General features: G+C 41.7%; 2 protein-coding genes across 5 annotated transcripts; one reads left to right on the forward strand and one right to left on the reverse strand.

Moving 5' to 3' along the window:
- Positions 1-585: 585 nt before the first annotated feature.
- fastkd2 (FAST kinase domains 2) lies at positions 586-11,159 on the reverse strand. 2 transcript variants are annotated; one of them, XM_020482685.2, is made up of 12 exons: positions 10,913-11,159; positions 9,693-10,401; positions 9,286-9,389; positions 9,040-9,148; positions 7,012-7,135; positions 6,684-6,823; positions 5,303-5,475; positions 4,640-4,803; positions 4,132-4,359; positions 1,991-2,084; positions 1,707-1,821; positions 586-1,343 (listed from the first exon to the last, which is right to left on the reverse strand). In XM_020482685.2, exons 2-12 carry the CDS (start codon positions 10,329-10,331, stop codon positions 1,230-1,232), a joined length of 2,004 nt encoding a protein of 667 aa, XP_020338274.1. In that variant the 5' UTR covers positions 10,332-10,401; positions 10,913-11,159; the 3' UTR covers positions 586-1,229. The 2 variants fall into 2 exon arrangements, with proteins under 2 accessions (XP_020338274.1, XP_020338276.1); XM_020482687.2 differs by having other exon boundaries at positions 5,303-5,448; positions 10,913-11,039.
- Positions 11,160-11,169: 10 nt separating this feature from the next.
- On the forward strand, positions 11,170-15,040 carry mdh1b (malate dehydrogenase 1B, NAD (soluble)). 3 transcript variants are annotated; one of them, XM_020482692.2, is made up of 10 exons: positions 11,170-11,244; positions 11,378-11,490; positions 11,617-11,751; positions 11,901-12,043; positions 12,331-12,607; positions 12,782-13,010; positions 13,279-13,420; positions 13,742-13,917; positions 14,511-14,650; positions 14,916-15,040. In XM_020482692.2, exons 1-10 carry the CDS (start codon positions 11,223-11,225, stop codon positions 14,955-14,957), a joined length of 1,419 nt encoding a protein of 472 aa, XP_020338281.1. In that variant the 5' UTR covers positions 11,170-11,222; the 3' UTR covers positions 14,958-15,040. The 3 variants fall into 3 exon arrangements, with proteins under 3 accessions (XP_020338281.1, XP_020338282.1, XP_031680422.1); XM_020482693.2 differs by lacking the exon at positions 11,170-11,244 and having other exon boundaries at positions 11,388-11,490; positions 11,583-11,751; XM_031824562.1 differs by lacking the exons at positions 11,170-11,244; positions 11,378-11,490 and having other exon boundaries at positions 11,642-11,751; positions 11,923-12,043.
- The last annotated feature ends 1,161 nt before the right edge of the window (positions 15,041-16,201 follow it).

Raw genomic sequence — 16,201 nt, forward strand, 5'->3', positions numbered from 1 at the left:
AACTCCTTCAAGACTGTTGGAAAAGCATTTCTCATGAAGCTGGTTGAGAGAATGCCAAGAGTGTTCAAAGCGGTCATCAAGCCTAAGGGTGACTACTTTGAAGAATATAAAATATATTTTGATTTGTAGAACACTTTTTTTGTTACTAAATTATTCCATGTGTTATTTCATAGTTTTGATGACTTCACTATTAGTCTACAATGTAGAAAACAGTAAAAATAAAGAAAAACCCTTGAATTAGTAGATGTGTCCCACTCAAAATACAGGGGGATGTGTGTGTCTGATATACACACAGACATGAAAACAACTTACACCCTGTGTTAGCATCTGTTTTTGATACTATCACTCAGCGTGATATCTGCCCAGCAATTATGCGTGTCAGTTTACATTGTAATGGAGGTGACATGTAGGTTTGAACAGCTGTATGCGCTGTAGCAGCATTCTTTTGGTTACTACATGATTCCATGTGTTATTTCATAGTTCTGATGTCTTCAATATTATTCTACAATGTAGAAAATTGTTTAAAAAAAAATATTGGCTGAAATGAGTCGGTGTACAAAGTACAAACTTTTGACTGGTACTGTATATAGTGGATGACTGTTTCTATGTCATTTTATTTTCAGCATAAGTGACAGTCGTGATTATAAATCCTTTCGTTGTTACAACATCAGTTCCCATAACCACCTCTACTCAACACATTTCAATGACATGGCATCAATCTGAACAATTTCAGGTCCAATCCCAAATCAACCCCTAGACACTCACCCTATGCACTTCCGGAGATGTAAGAGGATTTAACGGGTATAAGCAATTAATTTCAACTGGCCCTCTGTTAGGCTAGGTTGAAGTTTCACCGTATTGCTTAAACCCATCAAATCATATCAGATCTCCACAAGTGCACAGGGTGTAGGGTCTAGGGGTCCATTTAGGATTGGGTCCATTTAGCTCCAACACAGATTCCCTCAAAAATATGAGGAGCAATGACAGATGGGAGTTTGTTCCCATTTACTTTCTAGTTAAATAGTGAGACATTACGCAGTGAACTGTTAAGTCCAGACACTCGCACACAGATATTTTCGACAACAGTCTTCATGTAGTCAATTCAGTATACCAGCAGTTCCTGTGCAACGAATGACAGGACCGGAACAGGATCGTGACCAGACTGACCACAGAACCAGGTCGGGGTTTTCTTGACTGAATGAGCCATGTCCCCACTCTCTCGGTGTCCGTCAGTCTGTCATCTGTTCGACGTTAGCAGGTCTCTCCTGTCCTGGAAAGATCCGTGTTTTGAGGAGCTCTGTTCTCTCCTCTTCGGACAGATTGTCCAGCTCGTGCTCCAACACCTAGGAATGGAGAGGAGGGACGGGAAATAATGTACTTAGAAATGAGGGATGGGTAAAAGTGGGGGGGCCTTGAAGTTGAGGCAAGTTCAAGATGGGCTCTGCAACATTTGTCTTATTTTAGTATATTACAATGTCTCTCAAATATACAAAGTTAAGACTAATAAATAACCATGCTAAATAAACATGGCTCACATTTCACCTTATCAAAATAGGATGGTACAAAGAGTTTTAATCAGAAGACCATATCAAGTTCATCATCATCTCAGAAGGAAATTTGTCAAACAAGAGACAGTTAAGACACAATCACATTAGCGGGAGCTTAAAACAAGAGCCTAGGCTACGACATTAGGGTGCAAAACTCACCACGACTGGCGTGTATCCTAGGACCGTCAGATGACGCAACTTGATAGCCAGGTTTCCACGGGGACGGGAGGTACCATAACAGAAAGAGGACGGGGATGCGCAGAATACTGCAATTCTACATCAAGGGGAGAGAAAACAAGAATAGTTTGATCCTAATTTAGATAACATTGATTGAATGAGTTTGAATGGGAGAGACTACACATATCTAATTCAGATGAACTGAATCATATAATCCTGTAAATTTTACAGACAGTAATTGTTTTTCCACAACATTAGTTAGTAACCTTTGACTGTGCTCAGGTGGCGGAAACTCGCCCTCAGATGGTGCCCTCCCTCCTGTGGCTTCTTGTAGAGATCCGGGTTGGGTTATAACACCATCTGTTATACAACCCAGACACAACCCGTAATATGACATCCTTTTAGCAACAGAAACAATAACTCGCTAAAATAAAGCACAATCACTGTTGAGCATTGGTGAAGAAATAACTGGGGGACACATCTTATGCTGACAAGTTCAAATACAGTACCTAACTCAACACATACATAAAAGCTGTGCGACTGTCTTGTCCCACATAATAAATACACAACATAATGATCCCAAGCAGTGAGGTAGCCAGGTCCCAGATCTGTTTGTGCTGTATAGCCAACTCCTATGGTCATTGTAATGCCATACATCCATACAAGTTAACTATCCAGGGTTTCCTAAACCCGGTCCTGGCCCCCACCCCCAGGTTGCACGTTTTAGTTTATGCCCTAGCACCACACAGCTGATTCAAATAATCAAAGCTTGATGAGTTGTTTATTTGAATCAGTTGTGTAGTGCTAGGGCAAAAACCAAAACATTCCCAAGACCAAGTTTAGGAAACCATGAGCTATCCAACACAAACAGATCTGGGACCAGGCAATGTTCCCTCTAAGCTCGGGCTGCCGCACAGAAGAAATATCAGCCCACGCAGGAAAGCACGAGATCTACATTTCTAGAGTTTTCCCTTCATGAACACTATCAACGTTTCGCTGTACTGTGGGAATTGTGCTCGAATCAACACAATATTTTCAAATCAAACCTAATTTTATTTGTCACATCCGCCAAATACAACAGATGTAAAATGCTGTAAAATGCTTACTTACAAGCCCTTAACCAACAATGCAGTTCAAGAAATAGAGTTAAGAAAATATTTACTAAATAAAATGAAGTAAAAAATAAAATAAAAAGTAACAATAACGAGTCTATATACGCGGGTACCGAGTGGTACCAGGGGTACAGTTTATTTGAGGTAATTTGTACATGTAGGTTGGGTAAAATGACTACTCATAGATAATAAACCATGTAAATAGTCCGGGTGGCCATTTGATTAATTGTTCAGCAGTCTTATGGCTTGGGGGCGGGGGGGGTAGAAGCAACATTAGCCACTTTCAATGTAACATACCGGAACAAAATCAAATATGCAAGACTTCGTTTGATAAACCTAACTGTGCAAGAGATTTTCTTGTAGGCAAAGCACAATGGAGTAGGATTTAATTTCATTGACAGTCATGATTCAGGCCCGTACTCTACACAGACTGGTGCGCCATAATCTATCAGAGCTGCAGTAGACGCAAATAGCCATTGTCATATATGGATGGATCTGTGCCATTCACTTTGAACTGGACTGTGTTTACAACATGAGCGTCAGCGAGTAGATGCGCTTGTTTTGAGATCAAAGCGAGAGTTTCATGCAGCCACCTGTATACATTTGTTCATATTCTTTGCTAGTTAGTGAGTTATTAGCCCAGTTATAGCTAATTTCTCATCAACAAATGGGGGAGTGGTTGCTTCCTAAAAGAGCACAAAATGTGTGCATTTCTAGCCATCTACAAAAAGAGAATTAGGTAAAGAGTTGTTTTTTTTGTCTTAAAGGGGCAGTGTTGTAGCCAATAGGCAAAGGGTAACATAATTTGTCTGATTCTCTGTAATAATGGTATGGGAATAATAATGCATTTTATTTTGAAAAGTGGTTTCTTGCATCAAACAACAACATTCAGTCACCTTGTCTGAAGGACAAGTGGATAAACAGGTTCATGTCAAGCCCTGCATGTTTTTCCCCCAAAAGTCTCATGGAATGTAGGTCTACATTGAACACCACACATTGGCTGCTACTGTAGGTTGAATGATAGAACAGTTATTTCCATATTAAAACGTTTTGGGATTGTTTTTGTCCACTGATAGGCCTACATTATGATCAAATAGCCATAGTAGTCTACTGTGCCACTTTTACAAAACTAACTTAAAGCAGATCAGCATCCGTGTTCACAGTAAACGTGCGCCGTAGGTTGAACAGAATTTTCACAGCGTTTAAGTTTGCGCTCAGCAGAACTGAAATTTGCTCAGTGCCTAAAAGAATTACAGGGAACATTGGGACCAAGCTAACAGTGAGGTCCTACTTACCTATGAAGTATTGGTCTTCAACCATCACACCCTCCTGTAGCAGCCCTTCCTGGGCGATGCTCTGCAGGGTCATAGACAGCCCTGGGTTAATGGACAGGTCGTTAGGGGCTGGAGAGCCCAGAGCCTCGGGAGGGACGGTCAGGGGCTTAGGGAGAGAAGGTCGGTCCAGCCTGAGGCACAGGTCCACTATCTGCAGCTTTTTTTCCATCCCCTTCTGTAGCCGCCCACCTGTATGGACATGGAGGACAAGGGGTCAGCTGGTTGGATAGGTTTAAGTAAGATGGTAATCGCTTCCTCTTGCCTTCTTATTGGCTGGGTAGAAATATTGCTTACACCCATTTCACTTCCTACAGGAGCATCTAAGGGGTAGGGGCTAGCAGTTCGATTTGGAATTTAGCATATCTGTATTATAATAATGTTTAATAATGATGTATACGTGTCTTTTTTTCCTAAATCTAATGATTTGAAAATCTAATCAGTATCTTTATTTAGGCTGACAGTGTCTGACCTCTGGCACTGATCTCCTCCAGTGTCTCCTTCTGCAGCAGCTGTTCCAGTGGGGCGGCAGGAAAGTGGCCCAGCAGACACAGGCAGTAGACCACCTTCAGCAGCTCAGAGGCAGCCATCTTGGGAAGGTAGGACACCACCACGTGGGTCACGCCCTCCAGGAACCTGTGGCCAGGAAGAAACATATAGAGTTTGCATTCAGCGGGATATGGTGGTAATCTGTATTATGTGACTGTTATGTGGCTGCTTTGAATATTGATAAACAACCCATCTCCATTTATAAATACAGCTGTAGCTGTGCACACTGCAAAAGTGCTATATAGCAGGGAGCAGAGATTACTGTAGGTTCCTTCAAAATGTAATGCGGTAACTACTGATCTGTAAGTAATTGAATAAGAGAGAGACCCTATTGCTTCAACTTTCACCACCCTAGTCAACTCAGTAAATACTGTAACTTAAGGTTTGGGAGAATGGAAGCCTGCATTTAAGGTATTCAAACAGGGTCTAGGCCTACAGTTAGCCATTCTTTAACTTCGCATATTAAGGTAATGCAGAGGGGGAGGGAAACGGAGAGGGCATGGCGAGTTAGAGACCATAGAAATAAAAATATCAACAATGTCATTCTATTTCTATGGTACATTCTATTTCTATGGTGGAGACTCACGGCTCTCTGTAGCCCTGTAGGTTGTGGTTTAGGGACGAGTAGGTCTTCAGAACGCTGAGGACGTCTTTGAGCCCCAGGGCGTCCGGGTTCTTAGTCACTCTCTCTGCGAAGGCGTCCAACATGGCCGTGGGGCAGAAAGCTAGATCCTCAAACGCAGACAGGAAGAGAATCAACTGGAACCGACAGAACACGTTAGAGGAGTAAACTTCCGATTTCAAACACAGGCTCTTATGGATCAATATCACCACTGAACAGTATGCTAAGTGCTAGAAGCTATGGGAACCTTCTCAAAGGTCTGTTTATCAGAAACAGTGCTCCCATGCTGCATAAATCTGTGTAACTGTATTAGGGTCGGGCGATGTCAACCTTTTCCCCATTGTGATTATGCACTCCTAAAACATTGTGCTATACGATGGTATCACCCCCTATTGGCAAACCGCCAGCACAATTATAAACTGATTCACATTTTTCAGAATCCTCCTCTCATATTAGGCCTAGGTTACTATGACTTTAAGGTAGGTTGCACGTAGCTAGAATAATACAGAAATAGGCCTATGCCACGTTGTTCTCTTTCACAAGCTTTCCTCAGCTTTCTTAAGACTTCTAACTCAATTTTTCAATCTTGGTATTGTTGGCACAACTTCACTTCTTGTGGCCTGAAATATAATTTGGCATTCAAAATAAAGTTGTGATTGAGAATAGCACAGACTCCGACTTAAATAATTGTTCACATTTTAAAAGGAGAAACTTTAGGACAAACACTTTATTAGAATATTTGGGAAATACTTTTCATAACTTTAATTGCTTTTATGATATTGAAATTAGTAGGATTAGACTTTTGACAGTTTGGTTCACAATGGTCTCATGCATGCTTTGATCAACTAAGTTTTGTTCAAATTTCTTATTATATGTTTCCATCTTGCTATTGTTTGTTCTCTCATTATTACCTTAGGCCTGCCATATTTGTAGGTTATTCAAAAACAACTAACAACTTTGAGATAATCTAACAGAGTTGAAGGCTAATTGTTTGATCATGAAATAGAGCGGCTGGAGAATTCATTGGTGTGAGATTTTTTTTTTTTTTTACATATTTTCTGAAAGAACATTTAGCGCCGCTTTGGTGAAACTTAGCTATGTCTACATCGTCCTTGTGCATTCTGTAAATATAACATGAATTTAAATAGGCTATAGAAAATAAGAATATAGGCAATATTACTCTAAATAATGTAGCTAAGGGGGTAAGCAGTATAGTATTAGTATATATAGTGTAGTATAGAATACTGTAGTATGGTAAATTATAGTATACAGTAGAATGGTAAATTATAGCATAGTATACAGTAGTATGGTATATTATAGTATACAGTAGTATGGTATAGGTCACCTGTTTGTTGTTCCACATAGTGATGCTGGAGGCCACGTAGTCAGAGATGGCGGTGAACAGGGCCACGTCTCTGGAGTGCAGCTCCTTATAGGCCCTCAGCACACTCACCAGGCGGTGGAAGGGGACTCCGTGGACGTGCTCTGTGATGCAGGAGGGAGGAAGGAAAGAGTAGTCGTCTTTCAAATATAAAACAGTTGCACCATTAGCTGAGAATGATGAGCCGACACTGATCAAATAACTGATCCTGTGAAACACATTGAGCAGAGTACAGCGGCTTACGTCCACTGGTTTCCGGTCAGTCAAGTCTGGCATATAGGATGTGTCTCACCTGCAATCTTCCTACTGCAGACGGCCAACAGTGGCTTGGAGCAGAAGCCCATAGAGGCCAGCGTAGTGATCATATACTGGGAGTTCGGAAGAGTGAACTGGTCTGCCAATGACAGGGCCTTTCTCTGGATGGAGGGATGGCAAGAGAAACATTGTTATTACTGGTCAGGGCCCATATCCACAATCTCAGTAAGAATGCTGATCTAGGAGTTTTAGGGCTGACCCCATTTCATCGACATACATTTTTTTTTAGTCGGGCAGTTGCACAATAATTTATAAAATAAACACTGCAGTAGCTGTTTTCAAAATATTTCCACCATTTTGTTTATTAATAGCTGGTAAATTAATCGCACCAAGTCTAAGAACTACGAATCCTATATAGCCTATTCCACCTCTCACTGCAACACTGCCTGGCTAGGCTGTGCGCACTCGAAGAGCTGAGCGAAATATTCATTTTTAGAAGAGCAGGCATAAAAGTCTACTGAAGTGAGACTTTGTCCTTGTGTTTCTTGGCTAGCTACATTGTTTTATTCACATGCTCGGTTGTTTTTCCATGTTTGAGTTTCAACTGCTAAGGAAGAGAAGACAATGCTTCTACTATTCATACTCAATCTCACAGCAGGCACAAACATGTCTGGAGTCGCACCACCGACATACCATCGTGAAATTGTTGGTCTCAGCTGTGATATTTTGGTTAAAAGAATCAGATCACAAAATGTTTAATTAAATAATATACAACATTGCTTCTTACTAGTAATACATGTATTGTTTTAGAAACATTACAACGCATGCTCATACATATTTTCTGTTTTGTTGGTGTAATTTTAGCAGAAAAAAAATATTTTGGCTGGTAAAAAAATCTGTGTGGTTCGTAGATTTTTTCAAATCTACCCGCCACAGTGGCCGGTGTTACCACAATGTTAATTTTATGCTCTGAGGCCTAGGCTACTGGCCTCAATGTAGCCTATTTGAAAAATCTTTCCATTTCTCTCCCTTTCTATAACCATTTGGGTGAAAGGAAAAAAAAAATGTCATGCTCCAAGTCGGTGGAAACATAAAATAGGCCTGCTTGATTACGTCTTATCCCAAATAGCCTACAGCTGTATCTGGACAGAGTTCACTGGTGCAGGAAACTGAGGGTCCAGAATATTTTATACAATGTTGCAAGAGCTTCCACTGGACCAAGTTGATACAATGTTTCAAATTCCTTGCAGGCAGGCCATGTGTAGCCAATGTGATTCAGGATATTTTCTAACCGCAGGCTGCAATTGTTTTTATTTGTTGGCTTTATGTAGGATATTTTTACATAGTTGGCAATGGAAGTTACTTTTAGATTTGTATACTTTTAATTTAGATATAATTTTGTATTAATCACATGACAATGATTTTGAGATAAATTAAACTGTTCCACGACAATGCGCATATGAAAATCATAACTGGCATGCAGATTGGTAGAATGGTAAGATAAATTGGTACTCCAAATGGAAAAGGTTGTCAACCCCTGGTGTAGCCTATTACAGGCAACTTCGGGAGTGTAATGGCAAAATCTGCGAAGGCCAGCAGCAGCGGGAGGAACAGGTTTTTTTCTTCTGGTTAGGCTACCTTGATCTCTGGCTCCCTCATGAGTAATTTGGGTGTCGTAATTATTTAATCACAGCATGCTTAAAGCATCAGATAAATTCAGTAGCCTGTGCAACAGGGAAATAATGTGCATGCCTAGTTGATTTAATTAAAAACACACAGGGTGTGTATGGAAAAATAGACATTTAAAAATGTAGACCAGTCGATTGGTCAAATGAACAGACGACTCTTGGTCGAGAAATCTTTTTTTTGTGTCAGGGAACACTCTAAGGACTTTTCCTTTTAGATCACAATGAAAAAGATACAGAGAAGACCTAATCCTAGATCAGCACTCCTATTCTGAGACGCTTTATGAATACTGGCCCAGATGTATATAGTTTGCCACAGGGTACAAGGCTCGCTAAACTGTGATTTAACTCAATGGCTCAACGGATGAGCACTAACACACCTCCAGTTTTTTCTTGATGTCCACTGGGGTATCCCGGCCCATGTGGCGCATCAAGGTCTGAAGGGACATAACGTTCTGGATCCTCGGCAGTAGAGCCTCGATCATTAGCCTAGAAAACAATACACACACGGTCATACACTGTACTGGAGAAATACACTGGACCTGGGATAGTTAAATAGGAAATGGCACTCTAGTCATTTTTGAAGAATCACTGCCGCTGTTAAAACAGATGTCACTGGATCCCACCTGACTCCCTCCTTCAGTGCGTCCCCATTGGGGCTGCTCTCCAGGTGTTCCAGACAGGAAGCCAGCACTGACAGGGACTTCTCATCAAACTCATTGAGGTTCTCCTGTGGGGGCAAAGCATGGCATTACACCATCATATAGGAATATTGTCCAGCGTGCATTTTAAAATATTGAGAGAGAGAGTTACAGCACTACTCTTGGTGGGTGCCAGTCTGAGGTTACTGTTCACTGACAGGCTGGCAACCGGGCTACGTCAGGAGTCCAAAATAAATATAAAATGTAAAATATGAATTCCGCCAGACACAGATGAGATAAACACTTGCATGCTGACCAGCGCTAACAGGACTCAAGTATCTGATTGGTGGCCTGGCCTGTAACACACTAACAACCTGTCTCCGATTGGTTACCTGGCAGACTCGGAGGAGGGTCTGGACCACGCGGCTGCTCTGCGACACGCCCAGCTTGACTGTGGCCAGCAGGCTGTAGGCTAGGTCCTCGCTGCGCATGTGCCGCGCGTCCTGCATGGTCCTCTGGAGGAGCTCCTCGAAGCCAGCGTGCTCGAACATAATGCGCAGTTCGTAGCGTCGCTGCTCCTCTGACATCTTCTTGGTGGACTCCCAGCAGCGCGTCAGGCAGTTGCTCACCCGCCGGTGTGTGGCTGTGTACTGGCCGGCCAGATCGAGCACATCCGAGGGGGAAACGCACTCCCTCAGCTGGTCGTAAAACGGCACCCTTTTGGCTGGCTGGTCCGGGGATGTCCGACTTGGTGAAGACCAGGTTCCAGAGCTCTGAGTCTGTATGGAGTTGTCTTGCTTTCTTTCCACCATGTCCTGCCCATATGTTTTACCCTGAGAATAATACCTCACTTTGTATATAGCTAGTCCAGCCAACGGTCTATGACTTGGTCCTGTGCTCCAGATATGAGACAGTCCTCTGTCAAAGCTCTCTATCATCAACATCTGAGGGCCACGGTGTTGCCATGGACGTCCGTGGTTGCATATCCGCAGGGCCCACCCGAGCAGCACCTCTGCAGTACGGGCTGTCATTGTGTTGTTTAGTTGCACAGATACCAGTCCACTGGGTAGTGGTTTAAAAATGCAATATGGAAGCTATCGTCTGAAATTATATAACACGAAACATACGGTCAATGAGTGTTTCCTACAGCAACACCTTTGAGTCATTAACGTATCGTCTTGAACAGCTAACGTTACTAGAACAAAAGGGAAAGCCAAATAACACAGCGGGGCATTGCACATGTGACATTACAAAGTCATTAACCTTAGATAAGTTTACCACTGTGGTTAGTCTTTCCTTAGCAAAATAGACTGATACTCGAGTCAATTCTGCATCTAAACACGTGTCTCCACTATCTGAAAACAATAAAATGTTGTTTGTAAGACAATCATTACTTCCCATTGTGAAAATTGCAATGCGATGTAAATCGGTCACAAGGCCAACAAGCGCATGATGCTAGGGGTTAAGTTACTAACGTTAGCTAGATAGACATTAGCCAGCTAGCTAGCTAAATGACAGGTTGCGCTAGCTAGCTAACTCACTCAAGTTAGAATTTCCATACATTAAACATACATAACAATATGTCATCATATTTGAATATAAACGAATTTACCCTGGCCTTAGCTATGTTGTCCAATCCATTTCACATGCCTTGTCTGTGTGTGCAACCATAATGGGTCCTTCGTCATCCATTACAAAACGACGTTACATCATGTTACGTTTTAGTTCTTTGATATTTTAAATATTTATAGCCATCATTTGTTTGGAATATTATAGTGAATATGTATTGAATTTTCATATCATAATTAATTACACAATTCTAAAAAATATTCAGCTAAACGTAGCGACCTCTGTTTCCTATCGGACACAATTAAAATAACACCCCTGGTTTCCTAGCAACAACTGACATCCGGCCAACAAACATGGCAAAATTTGTACTTGCTGGTAAGACTTGTTTAAGTTTAGGTTGTATTAGCTATGTAGACATAAATGTCTGACTTACCTAAATGGGAAGAGCTTATGACCTGCTGGTAATGACATTCCAACTTGTTTTTTTGACAACTTGTTTTTCTCTCAGGTAAGGCAAATTGCCCGTACTTTGCCAAAGCTGAACTTCTTGCAGATTTACTGCAAAGATCTCTGCCAAAGTTCAGCATCCATAAGCTCTGCATGCACCCCAATGAGTGGCAGGTAGATGCATTTATTACATTCAGTCAATTATATTTTCATATGGTCTCTTTACTTTGTCAATGTGTAGCCTAAACTAGAGATATTCTGTCCAGACAATCTGTGTCACCCTCTCTTTCCACCTCCCAGCAATGGCTGGAAACCACTTGCAAGGAAAATGGCTGGCAGCATGAGTATTCTCCCATGATATGGAGGGAACTGATCAACCGTGGGGGTAAAGGAATGCTTCTAGGGGGCTTCAGCGACTTCCTAGAACATGTACAGGTAATGTTACTACATCACCCTTATTCAAAGATAACTATCAGTCTGGCGTTATATCAATTATTACTTTGTTGATAATTCCACAATCAGCTGGTTCAGCAAGAATAGAAACATCCTGATCAAATCATGTCAAAGTGCTGCTTGACTTCCAGGCTTACTATGGCATCACCTCAGATATGACGACGGAACTGATGATGAAGATTGCAACAGAGAACCTGCTGACACGGGAGCTGTGCATGAAGGAGGAGGTGTACCATCAGAGCCTCATCAAGCCACTGCACATATGGATCAGCAGGTACAAAGGGTAGCTAGCTGCATCTCAATTTGAGGCATGGCTGGGATCAATTCCATTTCAATTGAGTCAATTCAGGAAGGAAAAAGACATTTCTATTGCCATTCCAAATATGAAGTAAAAATATTGAAAATGTTTGGCTCAAATATGTTTGTCTTCTACAGAAGTTATAGGCAGCGAAGCATCCTAATCTACCAGACCAGTTTGTGCTGTCTTGCCAACTCCTATGGCTTTAGGCCTACATCACAAACAGATTTAATCCACTGTTCCCCTCCTTTGCTACCCTGCAGTGCTCTTAACCCGACCTGCTACATCCTGATCCCCCAGCTGTTTGCCCCTGGGGTATTCCGGGACGCCCCAACCATCAGCCTCCACCTGTTGGATGTGGGGGCCATCGAGGAGGACCTGCAGGGGGTCAGGATGGAGACAGAGGACCTGGCCCTCCCACAGCTCCATAAAGTCACTGTCTACACAGAGCTGGACCAGGCCTTCCAACAAGCACACTTCATCATCCTCCTGGATGACAGTTGGCCTGAGTGTGGAGGGGAGGATGAGGAAGAAAGCAAGGTGTGTAGTTCGAATAGCTCGGTGGGTTAGAGCACGGTGCAAGCAACACCAGGGTTGTGGGTTGGATTATTGTATCATCCACTCCACATACGCTGAACATGTGTCAGTGTTGACAGTTCTGTAAGTTGCTTTGGATAAAAACATCTGCTAAATTACCATATTATTATTTTTAAGGTGAGGAAGGTGTCGGAGCGTTACGAACAGTATGGGCGCCTTATCGACGAAAGGGCGCACAAGAACGTGGCGGTGATTGTGGCTGGGAACACCTTGGTTAACCTGAAGTGCTCTCTTCTGCTAGAGAACGCTCCCTCGGTTGACAGCGGACACTTTGTCGGCATGGCAACTCAACTGGAGTACGAAGCCAGAGCCCACATTGCACAGAAGCTATCTGTGAAGACTGCAGGTAACAAATCAAAATTCTACATTTACATACATTTTGCTCTTATACAGAGCGACTGAGTCAGTGCATTCAACTAAAGTAGATGACAACAACATATCCCAGTCATTCCAAGTGAAACTTTCCTCAAATCAACTTTTAGCACAATAATTTTTTCCTTCATTTTTTTCATTACCATTATACATGTATCTATAAAATGGATAAACATTTTCACCTTAAATTGGAAAAAAAAAACTCTAAACTTTATGTGATTCTTCTTTATCATCTCGTTCAGATGTGACAGATGTCATCGTTTGGGGTAACATCAGCGGCAGTTCCCATGTTGACCTGCAGAGGGCGAAGGTTTTCCAATACGAAGGGGCCATCTGGGGACCATCAGACTTTTCTCAGCCAGTCCTAAAGATGATATATGACAGGTAACTTAACTGTTTGCCAAGACATTTTGGCCAAATTATGTTTATCAATGAATCTGTACTGTTCCTGCAGTATAGATCTGTTTGTGCTGTGTAATTGACTCCTATGGTCATTGTTATGCCAAAATGTCCTTCGGATTTGGCAAGACGGCACAGTCAGATCTGGGATGAAGCTACTGTTCCTGTGCTATTTCATACCTAAATTCAACAACCATAAAATACCACTGCACTAAGTTTTGATAATATACCTCCCTGTCATCAGTGCTCTAGTTCTAACACACACACAGTACACCCAAACTTTGAATACCTTTTTTTCTCTCAAAGGAAATGGCTACAGACTGACTTCCTGAATTTGGTCAGTTCCCAACGTGCCACTGTAGCCTCCAAGTCCCAGAGGGCCACAGCCATATCAGCTACTAATGGGATCATTGCAGTTCTAAAGGCCTGGAACTGCAACTCTTCTGCAGAGGAGGTCTTCTCCTTAGGCATACTCAGCACAGGTCAGGTCAAAAGTCAATATAGTGACAGTTGCAGATAGGAGGGAATAATACTAGTCTGGTCCCAGATCTGTTTGTGCAGACTTGCCAACTCCTAGAGTCATTGACATGACTTGGCTATAGAAAGACTGTATCATTAAGCCTGATCCCAGATCTGTCTGTGCTGTAACATTAGTATTGACAAAAGCCAATGGAGTTGGCTATTAAAGCACCTAAAGATCTGGGAGCAGGCTATGTAATCATTTTTATATATTGTATTAGCATTTTATATAATGTGTTCCAGGATAAAAGTTTCAATGTCACATCCACAAGTAGAGTGAAATGCCTTTCTTGCAAGCTCTAACCCCCAACAATGCAGTAATCAATAACAATGTAATACTAAAAATAGCATAAGGTATAACAAAAACAAACAAATAAAAATAAGAACACAAAGTAAGTAAGCATACTAAATAAGTGCTGCCTATGAAGCCTATATTCATAAAGTGTCTCAGTATGAGTGTCTAAAAAGGTCAAACTGATCCTAGATCAGCACTCCTTCTCGAAGACACTTTATGAATAAAGGCCCTGATATCTGTCTTCTCTTGGCCTCTCTGCAGGACAGTACAACCTCCCAGCTGGTGTAGTCTTCTCAATGCCAGTGAGCTTCCAGGATGGTAGATGGTCCGTGTTGTCTGATGTCATCATTGGTGATGAGATGAGGGCCAAACTGCAGATTGCTGCAGACCAACTCAGGGAGGTGAGTATCGTAACTAGGACACAGGCACAGCAATCACATGTCTCATAGCTTAGTATGCTTCTGTGCCAGTGTTTTAGATTATTTTCCAGGACCTCAAAGATTTGAATTGAAAACAATTGTGGGGGGGACCTGATCTGTACTAATGGTAGGGGAAACATTTGTACTGCATTGCCCTCATTCCTTTTGGATTCATTGATTTTTCATGAACCTTTTATTGCAAAGTAATGTTCCATTTGTGTTTCTATTTTGTTTACACTATCCATAGGAGAAAGATCTTGCATCAAGGACAAGAAAAGACACTGCATGAATTTACACGACTTGCTGAAGCACTTTCTGTCAGAGTTGTTATGTTTGTTAAATAAAAAATAAAAAAAGGTCTTTATACATTAATTTGCATATTAAAGGTTGAATGTATTTGATGACTAAATAAATCGTGATGACCTCAATGAATATCATCATCACTGGACTTCTGGTTGCCCCTCTCCCCACTGCATCCTTCTTCCCCACTGCATCCTTCCCCTTCAACTTATTGTTTTAGCTATGAAGTTATTTTTTACATAGTTCACGCCATTCTCAGATTCCATGTCTGTAAGCCTTATGTAACTGGTGGGGTGTGAATCCAAAAATCAAAGGCTGGAACTCCAAGGTTTTAGGGAGGAATGTTTGCAGAGTTGTATGTCTCGTTTTCAAGAGGCTCTTGTCTTCATGCATACCAGCCAAGTGTTCGTGTCAGTACTGTAACACAGCACTGGTCTGGCCAGCTCACCATTTGTTCACACTGACACCCTCCTAGTGCTTTTGAATCAAATATGCAAACTCCTGTGGTGAGTTGCAGGTCTAACATATGGCGTGCATTTCCTCTGCGGCAGTCTGTCTGTCTGACAAGTGTCCATGGGTTATAGCAACGGTGTGTATAAAACCTGGAACACTGACTGTGTGCTGTATTGAAGCCAATGCGCAGCCATCTTGCTACTCCTCCAATATAAAAAAAAATAGTTGGAAGCTATATAAATGCATTTATAAATGACTGCATTTGTTTTTTACAATTATTATATTAGGCACCTTGATGCATACTTTTAAATGATATGTGTGCTAAACATAACAAAAAATAACAGCATTTCCCCCCTAATGTTACTGTCCCCACCACATCAACAAAAAATACTAGGCGGTTAAAAGTAATTTTGTCATTAACATTTAATTTAAATACTGTAAAATTCATTTCTATGGAAGACTGTGTCTACTGGGGAGTGCCAATATGGCTGACCGGTAGCTTCAAAGCCTCTCAATGGCCAATATATAGCATCAGCAATAAAGGATATGTTATAGGATGTGTACTCTGACAGAGGCTCAGTGGGCTATCTTTTCTTTAATTCCCAACCCCCAAACATCAAAGCACACAAGAGGCTATAGGCAGCAAAGTGTCAGCTGCAGAGCAGTGCCCTGCACAAGGGCCCAACAACAGGTTTGGCTGAGTTTAAACCAAAAAGGAATGGCTTCACACATATGTTGTGTGTAGGCTACATTATGCAATTCTATTTATATCATGGTCCA

This window comes from Oncorhynchus kisutch, linkage group LG5 (assembly GCF_002021735.2).
Source record: "Oncorhynchus kisutch isolate 150728-3 linkage group LG5, Okis_V2, whole genome shotgun sequence".
NCBI classification, from domain to species: Eukaryota; Metazoa; Chordata; class Actinopteri; order Salmoniformes; family Salmonidae; genus Oncorhynchus; species Oncorhynchus kisutch.